Source organism: Aspergillus candidus (assembly GCF_002847045.1).
Source record: "Aspergillus candidus strain CBS 102.13 unplaced genomic scaffold BDW47scaffold_3, whole genome shotgun sequence".
Classification (NCBI taxonomy): Eukaryota; Fungi; Ascomycota; class Eurotiomycetes; order Eurotiales; family Aspergillaceae; genus Aspergillus; species Aspergillus candidus.
In genome coordinates this window covers 234,169-260,092 of record NW_020194008.1, presented here as the reverse complement: position 1 = coordinate 260,092, position 25,924 = coordinate 234,169, and the positions used below count along the sequence as shown (strand labels likewise).

The 25,924-nt window shown below is 56.1% G+C and overlaps 13 protein-coding genes across 13 annotated transcripts; 5 read left to right on the top strand and 8 right to left on the bottom strand.

The window, feature by feature from the left end:
- Positions 1–169: 169 nt before the first annotated feature.
- On the bottom strand, positions 170–1,178 carry BDW47DRAFT_122251 (short chain dehydrogenase/reductase family; the record flags this gene model as incomplete). Its single annotated transcript, XM_024815809.1, has 4 exons — positions 170–389; positions 464–767; positions 820–1,054; positions 1,149–1,178. The coding sequence occupies 4 exons, from the start codon at positions 1,176–1,178 to the stop codon at positions 170–172; spliced, it is 789 nt and encodes a 262-aa protein (XP_024675812.1).
- A 342-nt stretch (positions 1,179–1,520) lies between these two features.
- BDW47DRAFT_98590 (Mrp/NBP35 family ATP-binding protein) lies at positions 1,521–2,703 on the top strand. The gene is made up of 4 exons (XM_024820668.1): positions 1,521–1,584; positions 1,634–1,769; positions 1,831–1,950; positions 2,013–2,703. The coding sequence occupies exons 1-4, from the start codon at positions 1,528–1,530 to the stop codon at positions 2,678–2,680; spliced, it is 981 nt and encodes a 326-aa protein (XP_024675811.1). The 5' UTR covers positions 1,521–1,527; the 3' UTR covers positions 2,681–2,703.
- A 240-nt stretch (positions 2,704–2,943) lies between these two features.
- BDW47DRAFT_98587 (uncharacterized protein) lies at positions 2,944–4,822 on the top strand. The gene has a single exon (XM_024820667.1). The coding sequence runs from the start codon at positions 3,013–3,015 to the stop codon at positions 4,783–4,785; it is 1,773 nt and encodes a 590-aa protein (XP_024675810.1). The 5' UTR covers positions 2,944–3,012; the 3' UTR covers positions 4,786–4,822.
- A 422-nt stretch (positions 4,823–5,244) lies between these two features.
- On the bottom strand, positions 5,245–7,132 carry BDW47DRAFT_98586 (putative C2H2 finger domain protein). The gene is made up of 3 exons (XM_024820666.1): positions 6,821–7,132; positions 5,528–6,761; positions 5,245–5,441 (listed from the first exon to the last, which is right to left on the bottom strand). Exons 1-3 carry the CDS (start codon positions 6,934–6,936, stop codon positions 5,424–5,426), a joined length of 1,368 nt encoding a protein of 455 aa, XP_024675809.1. The 5' UTR covers positions 6,937–7,132; the 3' UTR covers positions 5,245–5,423.
- Positions 7,133–7,375: 243 nt separating this feature from the next.
- BDW47DRAFT_132287 (uncharacterized protein) lies at positions 7,376–9,014 on the bottom strand (the record flags this gene model as incomplete). The annotated part of the gene is made up of 1 exon (XM_024817518.1): positions 7,376–9,014. The coding sequence occupies exon 1, from the start codon at positions 8,915–8,917 to the stop codon at positions 7,376–7,378; it is 1,542 nt and encodes a 513-aa protein (XP_024675808.1). The 5' UTR covers positions 8,918–9,014.
- A 329-nt stretch (positions 9,015–9,343) lies between these two features.
- glr1 (glutathione-disulfide reductase GLR1) lies at positions 9,344–10,835 on the bottom strand (the record flags this gene model as incomplete). The annotated part of the gene is made up of 2 exons (XM_024814757.1): positions 9,344–10,610; positions 10,684–10,835. The coding sequence occupies 2 exons, from the start codon at positions 10,833–10,835 to the stop codon at positions 9,344–9,346; spliced, it is 1,419 nt and encodes a 472-aa protein (XP_024675807.1).
- A 582-nt stretch (positions 10,836–11,417) lies between these two features.
- On the bottom strand, positions 11,418–12,999 carry BDW47DRAFT_98583 (hydroxyacyl-thioester dehydratase HTD2). The gene is made up of 2 exons (XM_024820665.1): positions 12,071–12,999; positions 11,418–12,012 (listed from the first exon to the last, which is right to left on the bottom strand). The coding sequence occupies exons 1-2, from the start codon at positions 12,682–12,684 to the stop codon at positions 11,529–11,531; spliced, it is 1,098 nt and encodes a 365-aa protein (XP_024675806.1). The 5' UTR covers positions 12,685–12,999; the 3' UTR covers positions 11,418–11,528.
- A 118-nt stretch (positions 13,000–13,117) lies between these two features.
- Positions 13,118–15,523, top strand: BDW47DRAFT_98581 (putative phosphatidylglycerol specific phospholipase). Its single transcript, XM_024820664.1, has one exon. The coding sequence runs from the start codon at positions 13,752–13,754 to the stop codon at positions 15,360–15,362; it is 1,611 nt and encodes a 536-aa protein (XP_024675805.1). The 5' UTR covers positions 13,118–13,751; the 3' UTR covers positions 15,363–15,523.
- An 878-nt stretch (positions 15,524–16,401) lies between these two features.
- BDW47DRAFT_41711 (class I SAM-dependent methyltransferase) lies at positions 16,402–17,820 on the top strand. Its single transcript, XM_024818975.1, has 2 exons — positions 16,402–16,826; positions 16,903–17,820. Exons 1-2 carry the CDS (start codon positions 16,643–16,645, stop codon positions 17,658–17,660), a joined length of 942 nt encoding a protein of 313 aa, XP_024675804.1. The 5' UTR covers positions 16,402–16,642; the 3' UTR covers positions 17,661–17,820.
- Positions 17,821–18,213: 393 nt separating this feature from the next.
- BDW47DRAFT_122242 (uncharacterized protein) lies at positions 18,214–18,952 on the bottom strand (the record flags this gene model as incomplete). Its single annotated transcript, XM_024815808.1, has 2 exons — positions 18,214–18,518; positions 18,601–18,952. 2 exons carry the CDS (start codon positions 18,950–18,952, stop codon positions 18,214–18,216), a joined length of 657 nt encoding a protein of 218 aa, XP_024675803.1.
- Positions 18,953–19,423: 471 nt separating this feature from the next.
- On the bottom strand, positions 19,424–21,021 carry BDW47DRAFT_122241 (uncharacterized protein; the record flags this gene model as incomplete). The annotated part of the gene is made up of 4 exons (XM_024815807.1): positions 19,424–19,476; positions 19,538–20,591; positions 20,640–20,930; positions 20,980–21,021. The coding sequence occupies 4 exons, from the start codon at positions 21,019–21,021 to the stop codon at positions 19,424–19,426; spliced, it is 1,440 nt and encodes a 479-aa protein (XP_024675802.1).
- A 280-nt stretch (positions 21,022–21,301) lies between these two features.
- Positions 21,302–22,485, top strand: BDW47DRAFT_122240 (SDR family oxidoreductase; the record flags this gene model as incomplete). Its single annotated transcript, XM_024815806.1, has 2 exons — positions 21,302–21,442; positions 21,505–22,485. 2 exons carry the CDS (start codon positions 21,302–21,304, stop codon positions 22,483–22,485), a joined length of 1,122 nt encoding a protein of 373 aa, XP_024675801.1.
- A 1,405-nt stretch (positions 22,486–23,890) lies between these two features.
- On the bottom strand, positions 23,891–25,454 carry BDW47DRAFT_122239 (allantoinase alX; the record flags this gene model as incomplete). Its single annotated transcript, XM_024815805.1, has 2 exons — positions 23,891–24,892; positions 24,960–25,454. The coding sequence occupies 2 exons, from the start codon at positions 25,452–25,454 to the stop codon at positions 23,891–23,893; spliced, it is 1,497 nt and encodes a 498-aa protein (XP_024675800.1).
- Between the last annotated feature and the right edge of the window lie 470 nt (positions 25,455–25,924).

Sequence of the window (25,924 nt, the reverse complement as noted above, 5' to 3'; positions counted from 1 at the left end):
AGTGGACCACGTGCGGAGACGGACGATAAGACCCGCTGATAAGCGACGATACCCCAGTCGGGCAAGTCCATGCGGTGTAGTGGACAAAAGTCCGCTCTTATACCAATCTACATGTTGGATTTGAAAGATAGACAGATAGATAGATAGAGAGATAGATGGCTGGTTTATTTTATAACTTGGATGCAACGGCACTCCCCCCATCCACCGCAATCGTCGACCCATTCACATAAGCCCCAGCCCGACTGCTCAGGAACAGACAGGCACCGGCCACATCCTCCGGGGTACCAATCCGGTGGAGAGGAACACCCGACTCAATGACTTCTTGGAAGCTTTCCAAAGTGGCAGCCATCATCTTGCTTTGGAACGGGCCACAGGCGAGAGTATTCGATCTGAAAAGGTCGGTGAGTCTATATGAACCATGCAAAGGGGGAAAGGATGAAGGGGAGATGGATCTTGCACATACGTGATATTTCGTTTACCCAGATGACTCGCCAGGACCCGGCTGAGGTGGTGTAGTCCCGCCTTGCTGGCGCTGTAGGCAAAGGTCTCGAGGGCCGGGACCCGCAGAGCATCGATACTTCCGATGTTGATAATGCGCGCCGGGTCGTTCGGGGCGGCCGCTTTCTCCATCAAAGGCGTGACGAGCTTGGTCAGATCGAAGACCCGGTGGAGATTAAGGGTGAGAACTCGTGTCCAGGCAGAGGATGGGTATTCATCGTACGGGGCGCCCCAGTTTGACCCGGAGTTGTTGACCAAAACGTGCAATTCTAGGGATGTCCCGTGAGAAAGGCTCCCACGTCGTGGAGGACAGATACATACTGCTCTCGCGCTTGCCCAGCTCCTCTGCCAGCCGCTTGATCTCGTCCTCCTCGTAGAAGTTGGCGGGGATGGCGTGCGCCCTTCCCTTGCCCAGTGCGTTGAGCTCCTCGACAGCCTGGTTGCAGGCATCCACGTCGCGAGACGAAATATAGACCGTCGCACCATTCGTGACATACCCTTCAGAGATCATGCGGCCAATACCTTTGGCTCCCCCGGTGACCAACACCACTTTCCCCTACACGTCAATCCGTTAGCGACTGGCCCGTGTACAGAGATGGAGGATCCGTAGGGATCGTAGTCACTGCAACTAAGCACTAGTGCCGACCCACCTTAACATTGAAGAGATTCTGAACATCCATGACGAGCGATACTGAGATAGACAACCTCGATGACTTGAGGAAATGAGAAAAAAGTCGATCGTGGAGTGGCAGGGTATAAGTACCAGGTAGCGATAAGCGAAAGGCTAGAACCTCGCGGTATCCGACAGCCGAGCGATGTATTATTGAACAGCCTGAGGCATGCCGAGGTAATCGGCCGGACAAACCGAACAAACAGATCAAACTCGATCCTGGGGAAGATCTCCCGGATTAACTATCCTAATGGAGACTTGAGTAATCCCGGCGGTCGGGATACTCCCGGCAGAATGACATCGTCGGTCTCGACGGCTTCAACTTCTTCTCCATCATCCTCTTCAAAATGCAGCCGGCAATGGGATGGAGAAGATGCTTCTCCACTTTTCGGGCTCTTCAACATGAGAATCCACTGGTTAGTCTTGACTCTCTGAGATACATACTACCCCGATCTAACGAAGCAGGGTCTGCCGCGCTCCGGTACTCCGCCGCCATTTCCGCGCCGTCGGGGTCTGCCCGAGAAGCGCAAGATTCGTGATGTGAAGAAGGTCATTGCGGTGTCCTCAGCCAAAGGTGGTGTGGGGAAGTCGACCATTGCGGGTATGCCTCCGTCCGATGACGGACCAAGAATGCAACCCGTTAACCTAACCTGTCCTCGCAGTGAACTTAGCCTTGTCCTTCGCCCGGCGAGGAATCCGTACCGGCATCCTGGACACCGATATCTTCGGCCCGTCCATTCCCACTCTCCTCAACCTCTCGGGGGAACCACGTCTCGATGATAGTTCGTCGCCCATGGCTCCAATCCGACCCGGTCAAGAGTGGCAAGCTGACGGTAGTGCTTAGATAACTGCCTCCTCCCGTTGACAAACTACGGCCTCAAGTCCATGTCAATGGGCTACCTCCTCCCCCAACTCCAACCGCAACCAACCGACCCCTCGGGTAACATCCCAATGGACCCCACCCCAATCTCCTGGCGTGGTTTGATGGTCACAAAGGCGATGCACCAGCTGCTCCATTCCGTGTCCTGGGGACCGTTGGATGTGCTATTTCTCGACCTCCCACCCGGCACCGGCGACGTGCAGTTAACGATCAACCAGGAGGTTATCGTGGACGGATCAGTGATTGTGACAACTCCCCAGGACATTGCGCTGCGGGATGCCGTGCGTGGCTTTGGCATGTTCCAGCGCATGGATGTGCCGGTCCTGGGAATGGTGCGGAACATGGCGTACTTCGCCTGCCCCCAGTGCGGCCATCAAACCAAGATCTTCTCTCACGGAGATTCGTCCGACGGCCACTCGCATGGAGATCAGAATTGGGGCGTGGTTGCCGAATGCAAGCGGTTGGGAGTGGACTTTTTAGGTGACATCCCCCTCGACGCACAAGTATGCGAGGACGCAGATCGGGGGGTGCCAACTGTCGTCTCGGAAGAGAGAGACGACCGGAGTGCACGGCGAGAAGCCTTTCTTCACGTTGCTCAGAGAGTAGCGGAGAAGATTGGTGTGCCATGGTAATTTATCCGTGCCATGTATTACTGTAACAAAATTTATACCCATACATGTACATTTTGGATCTTCAAGATGCTGTATATTGTAAATATTATGTATTCATTATTGAATATATCATTTGTTCTTTTTAATTTGCTATACAACGCCGCTCAGCAATCTTGGAGACTGTATACCGAGTAAAACGCTGTGCCAAATCAGGCAATCCTGCAAACAATGCAAACCCACCATCCTGACCCTCAGGCTTTCAATCCACTCCGTCACGTCGACTCCTCGACTCCACCAACCTCCTTCACCACGAATCCTACTCCCTTCCAGCAAAGAAGGTTTGCGCATTCAAGATGTTGTCCTCGCGGACAGCCCTGCGCCGGGTACGGGTCCCCAGGCCCGCGCGCCCACTACCGACACCTCCGCATCGTCAGGACGGCACCCTCCCATCTCGTCCATTCACCCACCAGTCTTGTCGACAGCTCCTATCCTCACCACTAAATCGACCACAGCTCCCCTTCCTCTCCCCTCTGTCGGGAAATCGTCCTCTACCGCCATGGCCTATCCACCTCCGACAACACTTTGCGCGGTTGATGTCGACCGAGAGCCGGAATTACTACAGGCGGCGCATCTCACGCGGCCTCAACATCGGCCTCTCCTTCTACGCCATCCTGGTCCTGTTCCAGCTGATCAAGTTGGGGGTATACCAGGAGGAGATTGAACACCAGTGGCCGACTCCGCCGGAATGGTCGTGGAAGAGTCGCTGGTGTCTGCGATCGGCGCAGGCGCTGCAGAACCCCGAACAGATCGGCAAGCTCATGACCAACTGGCCCATGGTTGCGGGGTATCTGCGTGACCTGTTGGAGCGGCTGGAAAACCTTGAGGGAGAAGGAAAAGGCATCCACAAGCAGGGAGACGGCGGGTTTTTGGTCGAAGGCGTCGGAGAGACCGGGTATGATGTCTCGGAGAAGAGCGAGCCGTGGCGGAGGGGATACTTCCAAGCCCTCATGGGCGCTGCCAAGTCCGCAGAGTCTCTCGAGGGCTGGTTGACCGACCGCAAACACCGCATCTCCGCCCCGGCCGAGTATGTCGTCGGGCCATCGAATCCCCGACCGAAGCCGATGCCCGCGGGACAGAAGCAGGCGCCGGAAGAGCAGTACTGCGAGCCGGCGTCTCCCGCGCCGGAGGTCTTCTACATGAAGATCCTGACCACAAAGGGCTTCGACACCCGCCAGAAGCTCGACGCGGCGCTGGCATACGCCGACTGGCTCGACTACAAGGGTCTGGCGGGCACAGCGGACGACATGTACCGCTGGGCCATGGACATCGCCGCGGCGGGATCCCCGGTGGACGCGACGCAAGTAGTGGACCTGAAAACCGGCACACTCAAACCCACCAGCAAGGTCCTACCGACTGAAAACATCCTCCGGGTATCCACCGCGCGCGCCGTCCACGAAGCCCGCCAGGGCAACCTCCCCACCGCACTCTCCATCTTCACCTCCGTCCTGCAAGCCCGGCGATCTCTCCCGGAGGCTCCCTCAGACACCACCTTCCCATCCTTCCCCCATCCCCCCAAATCCAGCCGTGACCCCTTCCGCCGTCTCTTCAACACCATCAAGACGGTCCTCGTCCCCGTCGAATACCCCGCGCCCCTCCCATCCGGCAACGAGCCGCCCCTGCGCAGCGTAACTGCCCCCTGCGACGAAGCCAGCCTCATGGTCTACATCGGCGAGATCCTCTACGCCAGCTCCTCCAAAGAGAAGGGCCTCGCCTGGACCCGCGACGCCGTCGAAGTCGCCGAGTCCGCCATCCTCCGTCTCAGCCGCTCGGAAGACTACACCCCGCGCCACCGCTGCGCCGACTGTCTCCGCGTGGGGCTGGAGAACTGGAAGACCATGGTGGCGGGCTTGGTCGCCCGCGCCAAGAAAGACGAGCTCGACAGCGTGACGAACGCCCAGAAGGCGTGGTTCGGCGGCCAGAAGAAGGCCGACGCCCGTACCCTGGAGCGCAAACGCTGGGAAGCAGAGAGCATGATGCTTGATGATCGTGTCCATGATCTGGCGCCGGTTATTGAGGGCGAGTCTGGGTTGACGGGCATCGCTCCTAATAGTTCGTTGTTTGTTTGATTGATTGATTGATTGGTTGGATGGGTGTTGGGTTTTCATTAAAAGTGTTAGCATGTACTATAACATATTCATATACTATACCACATCAATTGACGATGATTCAATGCCAGCAGATTATAAACTTGAAACCTCTTAAGCTAGACCGCGCTCCTCATCTTGCAAGAGCAATAAGAGCATGGCGTTACTGACTGGGTATCATCCCACTCAGATGTGACACCTGTTCACCTCTAATATTCCTTATTTTGACAAAATAAGGATAGGAGTATCTCCATATCGCAGAAGGAAATACGATGGTAGGTGGGCATATAGCACTAACCAAAACTATCTTTTTTCCCATCTTGTATACTACGTTAGGCATCATACATGGAACTACACCCACCCATCCAGCTCAAAAGAGCTCAACTACGAAATTGCCAAAGACAAATGGTAAAAAATCGGTACGTATAATGTAGTATATTCATCTACAAAAATACTACCCACTATCAACTTTTATGCGGCCATATGATTTCTACTATATGCATATGCCACGAGTGTAAACGCCGAACCCACAGAACCGGTCATCATTGATGCATGGTAAACAAAGGAAGAAGGAAACAAGACGTGAGAGAAACAGCTGCACAGCAATGGGATTGAATGAATCATTGCAGGAGGGGATCCTGGTATATTCGTTAGTTGCTTTTCTTGGTTTAAATGTAGGGGTTGAGGGGATAGGAACGGCAGCTGTGCTATAAGATAGACATACCCGATAATGCTTCTGGTTGTTGGCAGCACGCTGCACCCGCGCCGTGATCCTCTGTTCCTGGCGAAGCGCACGCGTGCGCTCCTTCTTCTCCGACTCGGTCGCCAGACGGCGCTGGGAGTCCGTCACGCCGATCATGCCCGTGCCGCCGTTGGCGCGGCTGACGACAGCGCGGTTCTGGTTGCGCGCCATAGACGGCTTCTCTTCCTCGACGAGCTCGCCGTTCTCGATCATCAGCTGGCGCTCGGCGCGCTCCTCGGCCGTCGGGTAATGACGCAGGTTCTGGCGGTAGTAGCGCTGCAGCGAGCGGTGGCCGACGCTCTTGCCGGACGGTAGGTGCAGCTCGTATTCGGTGGCGTAGACGGGGTTCTTGCTGGCGGGAAGGTCTCCGTCGTCGTCTTCGTCTTCGTCCATGGAGGAGGCTTCCGTCTCGGTCTCCCAGCCTTCGTCGCCCTCGTCGCCTTCGCTGTTGACCTTGACGCCGCCGTCTTCCAGCGCTTCGTCTTCTTCGTCGTCGTCCTCGCCGTCCGAGTATGTGCTGCGGAAGTCGTAGTACTGGCCGATCTCGACCTGCTCGGCCTCGGTCTCGAAGGCGATCATGCAGTGGCCCTTGTCGCGCATGTGCGTGCGGGCGCCCTCGGCGTTGTTCCGCACGCTGTGGCAGTAGATACACTCGGAGTTTTCGCTGATCTTGCGGTAGAGATAGTTCAGGAGACCCTCGAGGTCAACGAGGTAGTCGCGCTCGGGGATGAACATGCCGTGGCTCTTGAGCATGTGAGTCGTGTTGTCATCGACGGAGGCGCTCTTGACGTTGCAGAAGAGGCAGCGCGCGGGCGAGAACACACCCTCGTCTTCCATCTCCGCGTCGCCCTCGGCGTCCTCGTTGTCCTCTTCCTGCAGCGTCGTCTTCTGCAGCCCGTTGGTGACCTTCGACACCTCCGTCTGCGGCTTGTTGATCGGTTCGCCCAGCGAGAACGTCGAGCTCATCACCGACGAGCGGTCGTCTGCGTCGTCGCGATCCAGGCGGGCCTCCCGCGCACGGTGCTTGGAGCTCTTGATGTGGTTCTGGTACGAGTTCTCGCTGTAGAAGGTCTTCTGGCAGGCGGCGCAGGACTTTTCGAACGAGGCCCGCGCTGCCGCTGCCGTCGTGCTCGCCTTGGCGGCGAGGACTTTTTCGTTAAAAGTGTCCTGGGACACGGGAGGGAGGGTCGCGATGCGGCGTTTCATGTTATACAGACTGTTCTTGGTTAGCATGATATTCTTCTTTCCTTTTTTTTTTGATCTGCAAGAACTTACTGCCAATCCTTGCGCATGTGGTCCCGCTGCGCATCGCTGCTGCGGAAGGCCACCAGGCAGGTGTTGCACGTATAGGGCAAGGAAGTCATCGGAACGTTAGGATCTATGGACGCCATTGTAGGGGGTGATTGTGGAGGAATTCCTAGAAAATGATGCTGATCGTAGGAGAGGGGAAGGAATATGGTGAACCTCAGGCGGGGTATCGAAAATTTACAGCCGTGCCGATAAGAGCAGATATGAGTCACTCAAGAATAGTAACTACCAACAGGTAAACAACGGTTTAATACACCCTAGATGGATGAAGAGGATAGAATTCAATCCAATCAACAGATTAATAATTCCAAGATTGTTGAAAGCATGAATAATTATTTACTAAATCGGTCGCCACTCGAAAATGTGATGCCATTGTGACTAAGCGCTTGTCGATCTAGGCCGCATTCAGGCAGTAATTTAGTCATAGGTCGGTCGCCGGTCATGGTAATATTGTACAGTTGTAAACAGGGGAAATATTGTACATTGTACAGCTATAGTATAGTGATTTTGTAGATCAGGGTATCATAAGGAAGTCAACTTGCCACGCAAGTCCTCAAAATCGTCGAAGTTCGCCCGCAGCGTCCCGGCGAGGATGCTGCTGTCTGGACCACGATCGCCGTCCTCCCAGGCACGCAGGGACACGCGGAGGTCGTTCTCCGCCCGTGCGAACGTCTGTTGCATCTGACGAGGCCGGTGGAATTGACGACCCAGGTCGTTCATGTAGTTGGTGGGGTCTTGGAGACACAGGCGAGCAGCCGCCGGCTGGTTGTGGCGTGCGGCGGCCCGTTTCTTCTTGTTGATCAGGGCGCGCTGGCCGCGGAGGTAGGCCGGTAGATCGTCCGAGCCAGCCGCCTGGATGGATTGCTTGACGCTCTCTGCGCTGAAGAAAGATGGCGGGTCAAGCGAGACCCCGGTGGTTGTCAGATCGACATCCCTGCCGTATAGCTTGAGAGTGGTGAGGAGTTGCTCTCCGAGACTGTCACGCTCGTGGAATCGCCCGTGGCTCATTTTGAGCGACGCCACCAGAAGCATCAGCAGGCAGTCTGACTGCAGGGACGATTCGTAGCTCCCGAACAGACCACGGGTCTCTAAAATCAGGCGAACCGCCATATACAGTGGACGGGCCGATGGGTATTCGGCTAGGTAGTCCTGGATGTACTCGATGGACGACGGCAGGCCCTCCCCACAGGAAAACCGAACCGGGATGCCCGTGGGGACATGCACACCTGTGACGATAGATCTGTGCTTGTCGCCCAGATACACATGGTCATCGAACCACGGGCTGCCCCGCAGGGTGCCCTGCACCGTACGCAGGATATCCGTATATGCATCCAGCACTTGCGGCCGGGTCGCACTCGGCTTCCGGATGCTGTCGATCGAGCGCGCGGGATCCGGGACCGGGATGATAAAGTCCAGCCCGGAGTGAGTCATAGCGAGTCCCGTCCGTCGCGATCCGACGACCTCGGGGGGTTGCGGTACAGTCTCCCGCAGAAGGCTGGTCACGTCTTTCGCGATTCGATTCACCGTCTCCTGTTCCAGCGGGGTGGGCGTCAAGTAGCTCTCGAGCGCACGGATCTCAGCATGCAGTCGCGCCGTGCCATTCGACCATTTGCGCCCAGCTTCCATATAGTCCAGCCACGGAGTCTGTGCCGGCCGGCCATTCTCCTCATCCGCCCTCCATTGTACTTGCGGGCGGGGCGCAAACCGGGCAGGAAGCGCTTTGTCTTTTCGCACGGGTCGGAAAGAGGGTGTAGAAGGAGCGGATTGTGCGGAAGAGTCGATTTTTGGTGCAAATTTCACCTTCGAGGGTGGTACTGCCCGGGGTTCTGGGTCGACATCATCCCGCGAGACAACCTTGCGGATGACGCTTGCTCGGTTGGACGATCGGTGCGCTTCGAGGGTCTTCTCGAGACTGTTTTTGTATATGGTAGGGCCTTTGCCTCTGGCTTGCAGGGATTCGGTCACATGGAGTTGGCGACACAACGGAGGCGTTCGAAGACGATAGAGCGGAGAGGACGCACGAAACGCAGAGTGGAGTGGGATGGTCGAAAGCGAAGGGCACATGGCCGCACGATTAACAAGCGATGAGGCTCATGGGGTATTGCAATGACGGCACAATACAATATAGTACTGTGCAATACGTTCCTCAACGGGAATGAAATTTCTGGCAATCGGTGGATGAAGCCCGAGGACAGTGAAGATGAAGTCGAGATCTCAACGGCGTCAGAATAGACGGGACGATCACATGATCTATAGGGGCCTGAGGCAGCACTCACGCACTGTCTCATGTCATGGACTGTCATGATTTTATGCCATGAAACCTATTTTAGCATGACTAGATTACATTCACAGATGCATACGAAAATACCTTAGTTATCTATGGCGATAGGGGTGGCCAACTATCAGAGAAACGAAGGTGGTGTATGTTATATTCCATGTCTACTCAAGATATATACAGTACATTTTCTAGTACAGTACATCAACGACGTCTCACCGCAGCGTGACCAGCTCCTCCGCGCTGGTAGGGTGGATAGCCACGCAGCTGTCAAAGTCGCGCTTCGTGGCGCCCATCTTGACAGCCACGCCGAAGCCCTGCAGCATCTCGCCGACGCCCAGACCCAGGATGTGGAGGCCGACAACCTTCTCCTCGGGACCGGCGCAGATGAGCTTGAACTCGGTGGGGTTCTTCTTCTTCTCCTCGGCCGGGATGACGTCGTAGTACATGGCCGTGAACTTGGTGTAGTACACCTTGATCTTGTCGTCGCCGTAGCGCGCGCGGGCCTCGGGCTCGGTGAGACCGATGGTGCCCACCTCCGGGTGGGCGAAGACCACAGTGGGGATGTTGTCGTAGGACAGCTTGGAGTCCTTCAACTCGGGCGGGCCGAAGAGACGGTTGCCCAGCTGGCGGCCTGCGGCGATCGCGACCGGGGTCAGCTCCGCGCGGCCGGTGACATCGCCCAGCGCGTAGATGCCGTCCACGCTGGTGTTCTGGAAGTCGTCCGCCGGGATGAACCCGTGCTCGTTCAGCGACACACCCGGGACGTGCAGGTCGAGGTCCTCGACCTCGGGGGCACGGCCGATGGCCCACAGCAGCTCGTTGACCTCGGTGGAGGATCCGTCGGGGTTGACCAGCTTCAGCAGCTTGTCCTTGCCCTTGCCGTCCTGCAGGAGCTGCACCTCCTCGAACCCGGTGTGGTGGCGGTGGATGTGGACACCCACGGCCTCGTACCGCTCCGTCATGGTCTTCTGGATCATGGGGTCGAACTTGCGTAGAAACTGGTCGCCGCGGATGTACATGTGCACCTCGACGCCGGCGGCGGCCATGACGCCGGCCAACTCGACGGCGATGTAGCCCGCACCGACGACGGCCATCTTGGGCGGGAGGTCCTCGATCTCGAAGAACCCGTCGCTGGAGATGCCGTGCTCGGCGCCCTTGATCGGGGGGATGATGGGCCGGCCGCCGGTGGCGATCAGGATGTGCTTGCCGGCGTAGCGGGCCTTGGTGCCGTCCTCGAGCTGGACCTCGATGGTCTTGGGCCCGACGAAGCGGGCGCGGCCGTGGACCAGATCGATCCCCTCGCGACCCCAGTTCCTCTCATACACACCGTTGAGGCGCTTGATGGTGGCGTCGCGAAGCTCCTTGAAGTGGCGGTAGTTGATGTTGACATCCTTGGGGACGTCGTATCCGTAGTGCGGGGCCAGGTGCAGGGTTTCATTGACCGACGCGAAATTCCAGGTCATCTTCTTGGGGACGCACCTATCGATATGTCAGTCAATATACGACTCCTTCCAGAAAGGGAAGAGTAAAGGGGCGAGTGTCAGCCACCTACCCAACGTTCACGCAAGTTCCACCGGAGCGACCGCTCTCCACGATCATGGTCTTTGCGCCATACCAGCCAGCGGCGCGTCGGGCGCTGCCGCTGCCACCACTCCCACCGCCAAGGACGATGTAGTCATACTGAGGGGTGTCCACCGGAGCCATTGTGTTCGAGGTCGAAGCGAAGTGTCGGGACAGGGTAGCCAGGCGAGACCCGGTCTGTAGTGCCGCCACTGGTGAATCCAGGGTTATGCGATGGGGAGATTGGGACAGCGAGCTAACGCTTCTTCTCGAGGAGATGGACGAGACGGAACGGGCCAGATGTGACGAAGACGCAAGAGAGCGTATCTGGGAGAGACGGAAGGAGGAGCGGGGAAGCATGGAGTGGGGAGGGGCAGGAAGAATTCTAAGTCGTAATCCAGGGAGTCTGGAGGTCGATGACGACTGGGGAGCGGCAATTCGCGTATTTCGAGAGACCAGGTTTAACAACGTAATTGGTGTATTACAATCGAAAGTGGTCCCGATTCAAGCACGACCGTTGAGATTCTCTTTTTCGTCTTTCCGACTCCTTTCTTGGCTCTTTTTTTCTCTCTCTGTTTTCGATGTTTTATGCGCTCGTCGATCGGGTTATGACAGGGTTGATTGATAAGCATAGACGCTGACTCAGCGAGTTTCTGGGGTCTGGGCCAATCACAGCCGGCGATTCATACCCCATGGCCCGAGATCGGCATGCTTGAGATTGATTATGTGAGATCCGATGCATGGACAGGGGAGTCTTATGGCCAAGATCATTTACTACTGGGGTCTCTGAGCCAATGGGTTTATCTATTCATCTACTGTAATGTATACCTGTATAGCCTACGACCGAATCTCGGCCTTCATCGCCACCTGATCCCCCGGGGCAATGATCTGGACGTTCGCCACCCCGTCGCCTGCGGTCTCATCCATCACGATCCGGTACTCTTCCTCCGCGTACAGGGGGCTCGTGGCCCGGTAGGAGATACTCGCGGGAAGCATCTGGGCCGGATCACCGCCGACGGAAGGGCGGGTATCCCTCCACAGATCCAGGATGGAGATCAAGTTCAGCGGTCCGTGGACCACGATGTCGCGGTGCCCTTCCACGTCGCGGGCCCAAGGCGTGGAATAGTGGATCTTATGCGGATTGAACGTCAGTGCAGAAAAGCGAAAGAGCGTCACGGCGGTCTGGCGCAGCGTGCGCGTGTGGGTGGTGCCGGCCGTGGTCGTGGTCGACGACGCGGGGGTGGAAGCCACGGGGATCGCATTCGACGACGGGGTCGCCGGCGGTGCTGGCATCGTCAAGGCTTTGCGAAAGACCCAGTTTCTGTTCGATGCAGTTTAGTCTTCCGGTGCAACGCGGTCTTGAAGGGGCGTCTGTCTACCTCCGATCTAGAAGAGCGACCCCTTGCTCGTTGCTGAACTCCTTCTCCACCCCCACCACAATCATCTCCTCCCCCGTCTTCCGCACCACTTTGGGCTCTGCGCTGAGGACGGTAGTAGTCTCGCGCACTTGCTGGCCCACGCGCAAGGGGTTCGGTTGGCCATCCGCCTTCCGCGGCCACGCTACCTCGCCGCCGGCCCACATCCGCCGCGTGAAAGGTGGCCTAGGATTATACGATGCATCGGTGCCATCCGGACCCAGTTCATCTTCCAGAAAGGCCGGGGTAAAGTAGACAAGATGATACCCTGGAGGTAGTGGGGTGCCCCCGGCCAGCGATGCGGGGCTGTTTGACAGAGCGGGGGATCCCGGGAATAGCGACGGACGGTTGAGGGTGAGCGAGAGTAGTTGCAGCTGATTCGCATCGAGCACCTGGGAGCGGGACTGGGGTCCGATCGATCGAAAACGGGAGAGAAAGGCCGTGGCGACCGACGAGGCTGATGGCTCGTCAGATTGGAGCCACGATCGTGCGGAGAAGCAGCGGCTGGCGGCGGGCGACTGGTCAGGTTTGGGCATCAAGGAGCGGTGTGTGCGTCTAGCGGTCCTCGCCGCCAACATGGTGGGCAGGGAAAGTCTAAAAAAACAATCTTGACAAAGGGATTGAGTATTGACGAGATGTTTCCTTCTCCCCCACGCGAGCGTGTCATGGTGGAGGGGCGGCTGGAAGAAATAGTGCCATCAGACCTCGGGATCAGCGGAGGATCGAATGGAAGATGGCGATATCACGCAGCCAAGAAGGCTTTATGAGGGATAAGGCTGGGGTAGCCGGGGAGCCTGGGAGCCTGGGAGCCTGGGAGCCTGGTAGCCTGTGAGCCTGGGGCCTCGAGGCTAGTGGCTTGGTCCGGTGGCCTGGGGGCCTGATGGCCTGATGGCCTGATGGCCTTGACAGCCTGAGGCGCCAGGCCGCCAAGGCCGGCATGACCTCATCGCATCCTGTGACTCCATCGTCGGTCTATACTCTTATCCTCGTCGATACTCTAGTCCACACGATAGATCATGATGCATCTAACTAGTCCATGTACTTGATACTACGGATACTACTCGGATATCCCTACCTCTCTAGTCTCTACATACTGGCTCCACGCTAATGTACTAGGATTCAAAGTACTGAAGTCTCGTCGGCACGAAATCCCGACACAGACACCGCAACCGTCAGGCATGTGTAGAGCCTGAGTCAAGCACGCATTCAGCCATGACGTTCTGATTGCTTTCTGGTTTTCTGATCGTCCAAGACAATCAAAGAGGAAAAGAAAAAAAAACCCGCAAGAAAGTCATCAACATCCCTGAAAATATCCTGAATCATCCCTGAAAATGGACCCAGTGAGCCAATCATGGCGGATGATCTTCCCACGCGGGGTTTCCACCGCCCATCAAGCAGCTGATCCTGGACTTCACTCTCCTCCTACCAGGTCAACCTCCTCGACTGACCGAACCGAGAAACTTACCTCTGTCCGACTTCTCCTCTGGATGGAACTAAATTCCCCACTAGTCTCTGCAATCCAGACTTTGTCGTTTGTCCCACCGTGGTGACCCTCCCTTACATCCACCCTCATTTGGTGGAGGACTGCTGGACGACACGCTAGAATTAATTTACTAGACTCCGAGAAAACCCCCCATCAGCCAACATGGTCACATCACCAGGCACACGTGCGTCGCTGGACAGGTCCCGACCGGGGACCTATCAGCCCCTCTCCTCGGAGGAGGGGAGGGAGGGGATGGAGGTGAGAGAGGCAGACAGGCAGCCGGTTGACCACATGGGTCCGTTACTGGACAAGGACGACAGAGAGGAGGAGGACGAGGGCCTGGTGGAAGAGGGTCTGGTGAAGCCGCTGCTGGTCCTGCAGGACGAACATTCCACGGCTTTAAAGAGGGCCGCTGCATCCCCTTCCTGGCTGCGGTCTGCCATCATCACCCTCCTCCTCACCATCATGTCGCTCCTCTCCCTCCTCACCTTCTTTCTCTTCTCCTCCTCGCTGCGGTCGGGCGTCCTGGGACGCCCGTCCCATCCAGCCACCAAGGGTCCCATCAAGAATGTCGTGGTCCTGGTGGAGGAGAACCTGTCCTTTGACGTGTTCGCCGGCGGGCTGACCTACAACAAGAAGATCGATGGTCTCGTCGATCGGGAGTACTGTAACCCGGCCAACGTCACGGACGCGTATTCCAAGCGGGTGTGTGCGAAGCCCATCGCGAAGAACGTCGCGCCCGATGATCCGGATCACAGTATCACCGGCGGCAACCAGCAGGTGTACAGCACGTACCACCCCAACGCCAAGAACGACATGCCGGACATGCAAGGCTTCGTGTCCGAGCAGATCGCCGCCTACGGTCTGGACGCGGACCTGACGCGGGCGGCCGAGGTCATCAACTACTACACGCCCGACATGGTCCCCGTCTTCAACGCCATGGCCGAGAACTTTGTGCTCTTCGACCGCTGGTTCGCCGCCGTCCCGGGCCCGACCAATCCCAACCGGGCCTACCTGACCTCGGGCACGTCGCACGGTCACGGCAAGAATGACCGCGACTTCGACACCTCATCCCTGCCGCAGGAGTCCATCTTCGAGCAGCTCGACAAGGCCGACATCAGCTGGATGAACTACTCCAACACCACCAACTTCAACCCGGACTCCATGTTCTACAACTGGACCGCCTCCTCCGGCAAGGGCGACACCAACGTCAAGCGCATCGACCAGTTCTACAAGGACGCCAAGGACGGTAACCTGCCGCAGTTCACCTGGATCAACCCGGAGTGCTGCTCCTACACCTCCTTCCACCCGCCCTCGCCCATCAACATGGGCGAGAACTTCATCAAGAGCGTCTACGAGGCCCTGCGCGGCTCCCCGCAGTGGAAGGACACGCTCTTCATCCTGACCTTTGACGAGCACGGCGGTTTCGCCGACCACGTCGCCCCGCCCGAGAACGTCCCCGCCGGCGACGACCTGACCTACACCGAGAAGGCCCGCGACGGCAAGGAGTCCACTTTCCATTTCGACCGCCTGGGCATCCGGGTGCCCACGGTGCTGATGTCGCCCTGGGTCGGCAAGGGCGTGATCCAGAACAGCCCCAAAGACCAGCCCAACGAGTTCACCCACACCTCCATCCTCAAGTACGTGTCGGAGCTGTGGGGGCTCGACCCGCTGACCCCGCGGGTGGAGTGGTCGCCCAGCTTCAAGAGCCTGATCACGGATACCTACCGGGATGATACCCCGAAGAAGCTGCCTTCTGCGGCGGGTTATTAAGTAGGTTCGATGCCTGGAGCATCTTGGGACGGAGTATAGTTGGACTGGCCATAGTGTTTCTTTTTTTGTTTTTTTTTCTGGATGTATGTGATGAGCAAGCCCAGCTGGTTGCTGGCTTGAATAGTATATGAAATATATGAAATGAATGAATTAAATCTGTATTCTGTTAGTAGTACTCTGTATTTCTTCGAAGTTTAGAATTCTACGTGTCTACAATATCCCCTGGTGTAGGAACCACCAGCCGGACAACCGGCAGAACAAGCCCAGACCCACCACCCACCTAGCCACCAACGCCTCGTACACACGGAGTAAAGAAACCGACCGAGAAGCAGGACAGTACGAAAGAGCAAAAAAAAAAAAAACCGCATCTGTACAACCTCACCCTGCACCTCCCCGAGTACCTTGCACTAGCCCCCCTCCATGGATCCCCCATGGATGACTATGATGTGATGTACCTGTCTATCTGTACCTGACAGTCGGCAGATCGGCAATTCAAGCAACATCAGCGTTGCAGGACGCGCAAGCCGTTTGTTTGCTCTGCGGCAGATCGCGAAGAGGAGGGTGTTCGTGTATCGTGAATGGTCCGGTTTCGCATCTGCCTTGGCTGACTGGTTCGTGCCTGAGCCAGACAGAGTTTGGGCTAATGGGGCTGTGTTGGGCCAATCGGGTGGATATTGTGATGTATCGGAGGGTGTCAGATTGACGGTTGATATTTATATTGGTGTTGAGGGTATTAGAGGTGTAGGTTTGGAGGGTGTCGTGGTGGTCTGTCTTGTTGTTGTTGGGTTCCACACGCATGATGTGGCTGCGCTTGGGTTTGCTGTCTTTTCTGTATGCAGTGGCATGTCACACTTGAGCGAGTCTGTCATTGTGTAAATTGTTTTCGGCCAAAACGGCGATCGTCAATAGGCAATCATGAGCGGTTCTCATATCATCTAGATGCTGGGTGGACCCCGATCTAGGCCTGGTATACCATGTATGCGTTCTTCATCCATAGTGATTATCATCAGTCTGCCACATTGACAAAAAACACACACTCCATAATAGTTCGCTATGTGTCGGAATGTATCCTCTGGGATCTGTTCAACCTGATCAGCGCATCAACACAATCCACCAGAGGAGAAGAAGACGCGGAGAAGACAACATGATGGGCGGTGAGGCGCAGCAGAAAAAACGAGGAAGAAAAGCTTCCGGACGCGGAGATCTGCGCACCTCCGAGGTCCAACTTCTCATCATCCACTCACTATCGAAACCCGCAATTCGAAACTTTGATTGATACCATGATGTCCCCTTCGGTATGGAGGGGCTTGCGCCACGCCGCTCGTCGAGGAGGCAGCATCTCCACCCCCTACCGCTGCTTTTCCTGCACTCGAGCTGCCCGGGTGGAGAACAACAAGACGAACGATGGGGGAATGACCCATTTTGGGTTTACCAATGTTCGGGAATCGGAGAAGGAGTCGATGGGTATATATATATCTTCTTTTTCTATATTATATTTGGAGACTACATGGTGGATGCATGCTAATAATACGGTCAATAGTCGGCGCCGTGTTCAGCTCCGTCGCCTCATCGTATGACAACATGAACGACTTCATGTCCCTCGGGATCCACCGACTCTGGAAAGACCACTTCGTGCGCTCGTTGAACCCCGGATCCGCGCTCCCCTCTCGCGATGGCACCGACCCCGCCAACCGCGGCTGGAACATCCTCGACATCGCCGGCGGGACTGGCGACATCGCCTTTCGCATGCTGGACCACGCGACCAACATCAACCACGACCGCGACACCCGCGTCACCATCTCCGACATCAACCCGGACATGCTCGCCGAGGGCAAGAAGCGCAGCATCCAGACCCCCTACTACAACACCTCCCGTCTGTCCTTCCTCGAGGCCAACGCCCAGGAGATGCCCTCCGTCCCGGATAACTCGGTCGATCTCTACACGGTGGTGTTTGGCATCCGCAACTTCACGGATAAGCAGGCTGCGCTGAATGAGGCATTCCGTGTGCTGAAGCCTGGTGGTGTCTTTGCTTGTATGGAGTTCAGCAAGGTCGACAATGCTATCCTCAATGCCCTGTACAAGCAGTGGAGCTTCAGCGCTATCCCGTTGATCGGGCAGCTGGTTGCTGGTGATCGCGGCAGCTACCAGTACCTCGTGGAGAGTATCGAGCAGTTCCCCAGCCAGGAGGAGTTCCGGGCGATGATCCACAAGGCTGGGTTTATGATTCCGGGACGGGGGTTCGAGAATTTGACGGGGGGAATTGCTGCTATCCATAAGGGTGTTAAGCCGTTGTCATGAGAAGTGTGTCATTGATGTATAATAATTGTGTATAATATACCACGTACCGTTATGTTGGATGTCAACATCTGCCACTCGCCAGATGTGTTCTGGTCAAGTGGTCCAGATATATTGCTAACGACTGTCGTTGCAACGCTGTGTGTATGGTTATAGAGTATCAAGTTATTGCGAGCGTACTTACCCACTCTCCAGTACTGTAGAGCATGTCTGGCCTACTACATTCGTCCATTAACTGACCAAGAAATATACGTATATCAAGTACTGATACTCCTTTCCCCTCGGTTCATGCGACTTGCCATAGCTTATCTTCTTGTCCTCGGGGTCAACAGCTTCTCTTCTCCAACGGTGTACATATCCAAATGTGTCACTGAAGGTGATCAAGTCAGACATTCGTGAATACATATTCAGTACCTAGCACTATGATGATCATGGATATATACCCCCTGAGATAGACCATTCCTAGTTCAACACCAAACAACCACAAGTGTACACAGTCTACGGCACCTAGTACCTAGTAGTCGATACTTGCCTCTAGATAGGTAAATGAATGAATTCAACCCAACGCATCAACAGCCCTCTCCCAATACCCCCTCCTCTCCCGATTCGCCTCCGTCCCCACACAATCCCGTATATAAGCCTTCCAGCCCTTCTCACTCCCAGACTGCAACTGCTTTCGCACATCATCCCCACACTGTGTCGTCAGGAACCACGCCCCGGATCCGAAATCGTACTCTGTTTTGTCGACTAGCAGGTCGAGCACCTTGTCTGCGTCTGAGGAGGCTTGTTCTGCTGCGTCTGCGATGTCGGGGAGGGACGATGCGTATTTTTGGTTGTAGGTTGGGGATTGCATGTTTCGGGCTATATTCATATCGGGGTTGTGGTTAGTTTGATGCTAGTATAGAAGAGGGCAGATAGGGTTAGGGGAAAGAATAGAACGCACTCCCCTTACCCGGCACCCCGGGCGAATGATTCCGGTTATATTGAAACTCTTCACTTTCAAAAGCCATCAGCCCGATAACAGCGGCTTGTTCGGCCCGCGAATGCACCTTGTACTTGTCGAAGGACGCGCTGATGGCCGGCGCGGCTTGCGCTGCCGTCGCGCATTCGTCTTTTGATGAAGCCGATTCGCAGGATTTGGATTTGGGGGCGATGGTTTCGATTTGTTTGGGGGTGAGTTGGGTTTCTTTTTGGGCCCGGGTTTGGAGGTTAGGGTTGGGGGAGGAGTTTTGGGCTGGGAGGGCATTGGAGAGGAGAGGGAGCAGGAAGAGGAGCGCTGTGAGGTGGGTTTGCATCTTGGTGGTTTCTTGGTTTGAGCCTGTCAATGGAATGAAGTAGGATTTGCTCGCTGGGTATATTTGGAGGATGTATGCTGAGTCCAGGAGAGATCTATACGGAGACGAGGAAGGATTAATGTAGTGAGCCGCCAGCAGATCGCCATTTCACCCCCCTGGATAATCCATCCTTCGTTTCTCACATTCCTGAAGTGGATCATCATCCCGTAAGCACCATCATCGGTTTGGTTTGGAGGAACTCAAGTCTGCGCCCCACTGATCACCATAGATCACCATAGCTAAGGGCACAGTCATCTTCCTACCGTGGAACTGGCCATAGTTGGAACTTGGAGGTTTGTTCAGTCAAGGATTGTTTCCTCTGCTAAGTATATCACATACACCGGCCAGTTCTAGATGTCCATAACGCCAATTTGAGAAATCTCCCATTATGCAAGTCGTAGTTTATAGTCATACTTCTTCTTCCTACGAACCTTATCGACGCCGATCTTTCTTCAGGGGCGAAAATGTCGAAAACGCACCGAATGCTGTGATAGTGATGGTTAGCCCAAGGCTGAGACAGACACGTTGCTGCTATTGACTGCTTACCGGCGGGTTTTTTGAGGTCCTTTGAGGGCTCCTCCTCGAAGTCATCGTCAAGCAGGGTCTTGTCACGCTGCCCACCCAGCTTGCGCTTCTTGGTTTTCGCCATTCCTAGACCTGGGGCACGGTTGAATAAGGATGCAGAGGTCCCTGCCATATCGCTGGCGTCAACCAGGTTGCTCGGTTTCTTCTGTGTTTTCTTCGTGACTTTGGCCTTGGGCTTGGCCTGGGCCGGTTGCTCCTCTGAAACTGCCTCATTGGCCGACACTGACGGCTCCCGGTTGCTGGAAGCGATGCTTCGACCTTCACTAGGGGCTTCCGAGCGCTGTTCCCTCGCGCGATCAACCGCGCGCGCCACAGGGGTGTCGTTCTCTGATTCGTCCGAGGACATAGTCGAATCTCGCCCTTTCGTGCGTTCCAGGAACGGGGTGATGGAGAATGCAGACTTTTCACCCGGTCGTGTGATGGGTTGCTTCTTTTTCTCCGCGCCGCGGACGGCACCAGGCGTGCTGATGGTCATGCCGGGATCAAATCGGGAGCTGCGGGACTGATCCTTGAGTGGGACGGTCTGCGGAGGCGGATCGGCCAGTCTTGTAGCTTCCGGCGCAACCGGCCGTCGTTGATTGTTAGCCTGTGCCATAGCGAGACTCTCCTGATCAAGAGACTGCTTCCGACTCAGACTTTCGATCTTCGCTTCCAGTGTGGTGCGTTCCGAGGCCCATTTACGGCTTTGTTGGTGAGCACTGCTCTCCACCTCGGCAAGCTTCTTCCGCGTCTCGTCCAGCTTGGTTGTGAGGGTGACGATCTCGTCTGACAGTTTGGACGCCTGAGCGCGGGTATGATTATGCGCTCGTTTCTCATCCTCCAGCTCTACATCCAAGGCGTTGAATTGACGTTCGAGGGCCTGCTTTTCGGCGATGGCGGCAGACGTGGAAGCTGCTTGAGATCGGAGTCGCTCCGCCTCGGATTGCAGCGATGCCAGGTCTCTCGACAGTCGCGTTTTCTCGGCGACAAGCTTTTGAGAGTCCGCGGAAACGGTATTTACGGAGGCAAGCTCTTCCTGGGTCCAAGGTCAGAATGCGTCGTAGATCCCGGGGTGCATACATACGCGAAGTTCCTCGGTTTCCCGCGAGCAAATCACAGCCGTCTGATGAGACCGGTTCAGATCCTCGTAGACCTTTCGGAGTTCCTGTCGCGCATCGGTCTCCCTTCTCATCGACCTGGCCAAGTCTTGGTTCAATCGGTCCAACTGGAGTTGAAGGCTGTCATTCTCAAACTCGACAAACAACTGCTCCACCTGCTGATTCCTCCCTTTCTCGGCGTCTAAGATGCGCGATGCGTGTCCGATTGCCTCGAGGTAGTCTCTTTCTAGATAAGCCGTTTTCAATGCCATTCGACACTTGTATTGTTAGTCCCCGCGGATGATAAAGGGATGGGTGGGGGTGTACGTCTTCGATGGTGGACTCATCCTGCGCAAGGACCTCCATCATTATGAACCAAATATCTCTACCAATATGACGCAGAATAAATAGGCGGGAGTTTCAATCTAGTATACAGCGTGACTTGGGATAGTTGACCATTCCACAACTAACGCGATGGGAGGTCGACGCGTTGGCGGTAAATCGAGGCAGTATCCCGAATCTGATAAGGAAGTATAACAAACAGGGCAAACACCGTCCCGCCCGCTGACTGACGATCCGACTGCCTGGGGCATCACGATCCAGCCCCCTCACGATCAAGTCGAAAGGCATCGCAGAACCAGTTCTCTCAATGGAGCTTCAGAACTCCCCTTCCAGGCCGTCCAATGCATCCCCGCCCAATCCCTCGGTGCCGCGCGAACCAAAGCTTCAACTCCCCTTGACCACCGACCCGCCCGGACCGCAGAACCCCCCGAAACCGTTGGTATGGCTGGTGAGTTACCGCGTACCTCGATCGTCCTCATTCCCAATGACTGACGCACCAATGGCTCGCAGATATTCGGTGCTGTCGGTCACATGGGTCGCTCGCTAGTCAAGACCGCTTTAGCCCAGGATGACCTCGTCGCCGCAGTAGGACGGACATTCGAAACCAGCCCCGAGAGCATGAAGAAGCTAGAGGAAGAGCACGAGAACTGCCTAGGCCTCCTATGCGACGTGCGAGCCCGCGAAACCGTCCAACGTGTCATTGACCGCACCATCGAACGATTCGGCCGCATCGACATCGTCGCCAATTGCTCCGGCTACGGCGTGATCGGCGCCTGCGAAGACCAAGACGAGTACAATATTCGCGACCAGTTCGAGACGAACTTCACCGGCACGTTGAACATGATTCAGCTGTCATTGCCGCACTTTCGCGAGCGGGGGTCTGGCCGATACGTTATCTTCAGTTCGACGTCCGGCGCCCTCGGCGTGCCGGGGCTGGGGCCCTACTGCGCGTCGAAGTACGCCGTTGAGGGCTTGATGGAGAGCATGCTCTACGAGGTGGACAGCTTCAATATCAAGACTACGCTCGTCGAGCCGGGCCATATGCGCCGCGACGACGTGGGCGATCTCGTCTCCGACCCGGCTGCCTTCCCTGCTGCTGCTACTGCTGCTGCTGCTGCCGCCGCCGCGCAGGACCACGCGCAGGCTAACCTGGCGACACCGCTGCCCCTCTACGGCCACTTCCTGGTCAAGCCGCCCAGCGAGCCCTACAACACGCACACGTCGCCCGCGGCGCACGCTAAACGCATGCTCATGTGGCTGGGGGACAAACAGCCCGCCAGCGCCGTCAAAGCGACCAATTTGATCTGGCAGCTGGGGCACTGCTCTTACCCGCCGCTGCGCCTTATTCTTGGGACTTACGCGGTGGAAAGTATCCGCGACCGACTCAAGTGTATTATCGAGGAGATCGAAGACTGGAAGTATCTGAGCTTTCCGACAGAAGGTCAACAGGGACCGTCCCCACCAGACCAGCCGGCTGCATCTGGAGACTAGTGGCTGTTTAGGGCAGAAGTGGCAGTTTAGCCTTTTCGCCCGTCATGCGCTGAGCATGCTCTTCTCGGACTGCAGATGTAAACGACAGTTTTACCTCGAGGGCAGATCATATGACATGGTCGCCTGTCCAAGTATATTGCGCAAGCGAGACCAGACCGTCCCCTCGAGTCTAGACCATTCATCACTCCCAGCTTGATGTCTTCCATCCGTCCGGATGCTAGACCGCTAGGTCTTTGAAGACAGCCACCTGGCCATGATGCGGGGGGAGTTGGAAGGCTTGGAAGAAGAGGAAGAGGAATCATCCTATCACAATCGTTCCGGCCAGCACCGCAGCAGAGTCAACCCTCTAAACGAGATGACCATCCCGCGTGGGGAGCATCCTATAGTACAGTCTACTACGGGGTAGTGGGGTGCACGCTATACGAGTCGGAAAGATCCGTCGATCGGGGATTCTCGGTGGTAGATGGGTACATGGGTATAATCCTGATCCTGAATCAATATGTAAATGATAACTCAATCAATATAAAATAAAATAGAATAGAATAATGTACACAAGTACGGCTTTCTATTCTACTCAATCCTACTGTGACACTCAATGCACTCTACCAATACTACTCCATATACAGGTACTATATGGACAGTACCTTCCTATAGTAGGTAGTAGGTAGGTGTTGAAACCCCACCTCCACCGTATACTCGATTTGTAGAGTAATTGATTCCCCGCGTTGAACTAGACTCTCATCAGCCACTTTGATCCATATGATTCAAGTCTTGTGCATTATTAATAACGGTAATACTTGTATTACGTAAGATACGATCATTGCTGGTATTCTCTTACGCCCCATCTGGACTTGCACTTCTCTCTCTCCCTACAACCGTCCGTTGGTATCCATCTTTATCACCATATTATCATCTGGAATACAATAAAGATGATGATGTTTTATCATATCATCACATCATCAGCAATACAATAGGTGCTGAAAGGTGGATCGGGTTCTCTTCTAGTGTTATCAACTACCTTATTTCCACTACTATATTGATTACTACTGCTATACTACGGAGTACTACTATACTGAATACAACCCAGTTACCCACAAGTTGACTTCTTTATTATATAATGAACGATAATACTCTCTAACTATGCTAATACGAAAATGCAAATCTAATGCTGTAGCGTTAATGCACTGGGTTAGAGGCAGGTGCATACCCAAGATCAAGAAACCAAGTGGGCTCAAATGAAGTCGTCGGTAGATCATCAATCGTCATATCCGATTAAACGGTGTTTTTGCGTTTTTTTCTTTTCTGTCGGTGGATCATGACTGTCCATCGTCAATAGCCTCGATCGGTGGATCGAGAGGAAGACAGAAAGAGGAAAAGAGAAAGGGAGAGAGAGGGAGAGAGAAAATTAACTGCGTTTCTCCAGGAGCAAATGGCCCGTCGGCGTCTTACGGCTGAACCCGCCCTCGCGGCTGAAGATCTTCTCTCCCCGCAGCCACGTCTCGCGCACCATGCCCCGGAGTCGGCGGCCTTGATAGGGGGAGCACTTGTTGCGGAAGAGCATCGTGTTCGGCTCGACGATCCACTCAGCACTGTCGTCGAAGACGCAGATGTCGGCGTCGAAGCCCGGCACCAGGTCGCCCTTTTGGCGATCGAGGCCGACCTGCGCCGCCGTGTTGGCGCAGCAGAGGCGCACCACGTCCTGGAGGGCCTTCTTGGTCTGGATGTCGTCCGCGGCGGCGGTCAGGCCCTTGCGCTGGCTGAGTTCGGTCCACATGATGGGGAGGCCCAGGCCCACCGAGGAGATGCCGCCCCAGGCGGCGGCGAAGCTGCCCATATCCTTCTCCTCGACGACGTGGCCGGGGATGTGGGCCGGCAGGCGTTTGAGGTCCGGGGTGCAGGGAGAGTGATCCGAGACGACGGTCTTGATGACGCCGGTGTCGGCGTGACGTTCCAGTTCGGCCCAGAGGGCGTCCTGGTTGGACTGGGTGCGGATGGGCGGGCAGCACTTGTGGCGAGTGTCACCGTCGCGGATCTCCTCGGCGGCCAGGGACAGGTAATGGAAGCAGGTTTCGGCAGTGATGGCGACGCCGTCGGCGCGGGCCCGGCGCAGGAGCGGGATGGCCTCCATGGCGGACAGGTGGACGATGTGCAGGGGGAGCTTGGGAGCGAGGGGAGCCAGGGCGAGGATCTCCTCAACGGCGGCGGTCTCATAGGAGGAGGGGCGGGAGGCCAGGAAGGTGGAGTAGGCCTCGGGGGGGCCGTCCAGGGCGGGGGTGGGGTCGGCCCCGGAAGCGGGGGCGTTGGGGGGTTCCATCTCGGCGTGGAACATCAGCGTGGTGGGTTCGTCGGCGAGGGCGGTCATGGCTTTGCGGATATCCTCCGACGAGACGGCGGGGAATTCGTCAACCTGAGGGGTCAGTATGAGAGACTACATTCACCAACAACAAAAAAAAAAGGGGGGGAAGAAAACTCACCCCACTGTCGATCAAGAAACCCTTGAAACCTCGGACCCCCTCGTTGACGAGGGGTTGGAGATCCCCGGCGTTACCGGGGATGATGCCGCCATAGAAGCCGACGTCGACCCAGCACTGGCCGTCCGCGGCACGCAACTTCTCCTTGAAGTTGGCGACGGTGGTGGTGGGGGGGATGGCATTCAAGGGCATATCGATGACGGTGGTGACACCGCCAAAGGCCGCGGCCTGGGTGCCGGTATAGAAGCCCTCCCACTCGGTGCGGCCGGGCTCATTGAGGTGAACATGAGCGTCGACGAGGCCGGGGAGCAGGACGTGAGGGGAATAGTCGGTGTAGGGAGTACCGGGAGGGAACTCCTCGGCGGGGATGACCGAGTCGAGGACGGCGGTGATCTTCCCGGTGGTGCGCGAGAGGACGACGGTAGCCGAGGTCAGACGACCGGCGACGACGGCGCGGGACGAGGCGACGACCGCGATGGAGGGGGGAGAGGATTGCATGGGGAGGAGGGTAGGGGGGAGACAGGAGGAGGAAGAAGAAGAAGGAGAAGAAGGGGTGAAGGATGCTAATGCTGAGACACGAGAAAAGAGAGAGAGAGAGAGAGAGAGAAAGACAGAAGCGAAGGTATGGGGAAGGAAGAGAGAGAAGAAAGAGCAGAAGAAGGAGAGAAAGTCGAAAGAAAAGATAAGAGATAAGAGGCTTCTTATATCAGAGAAAGAAGATCGAGTAAGCCATTATTGGAATTCCCTTCGGAAAAGGCACGATCGAGTAATGGAAACGGTGGATAAGACCCGATTAGGGCTGGAGGCGAAATACTCCGATCCATCGCGGTCCGATAAGACAAAGAATGAAGAGGGAAAAGAAGGGAAAGACCCACCAGAACCGTGCTTCCTCTTCTTGTTTGCCTCCACTCTACTCTACTGCTCTTCTCTATTCTCTTCTTTCCTCTTCTCTATTCTCGTTTTGACTT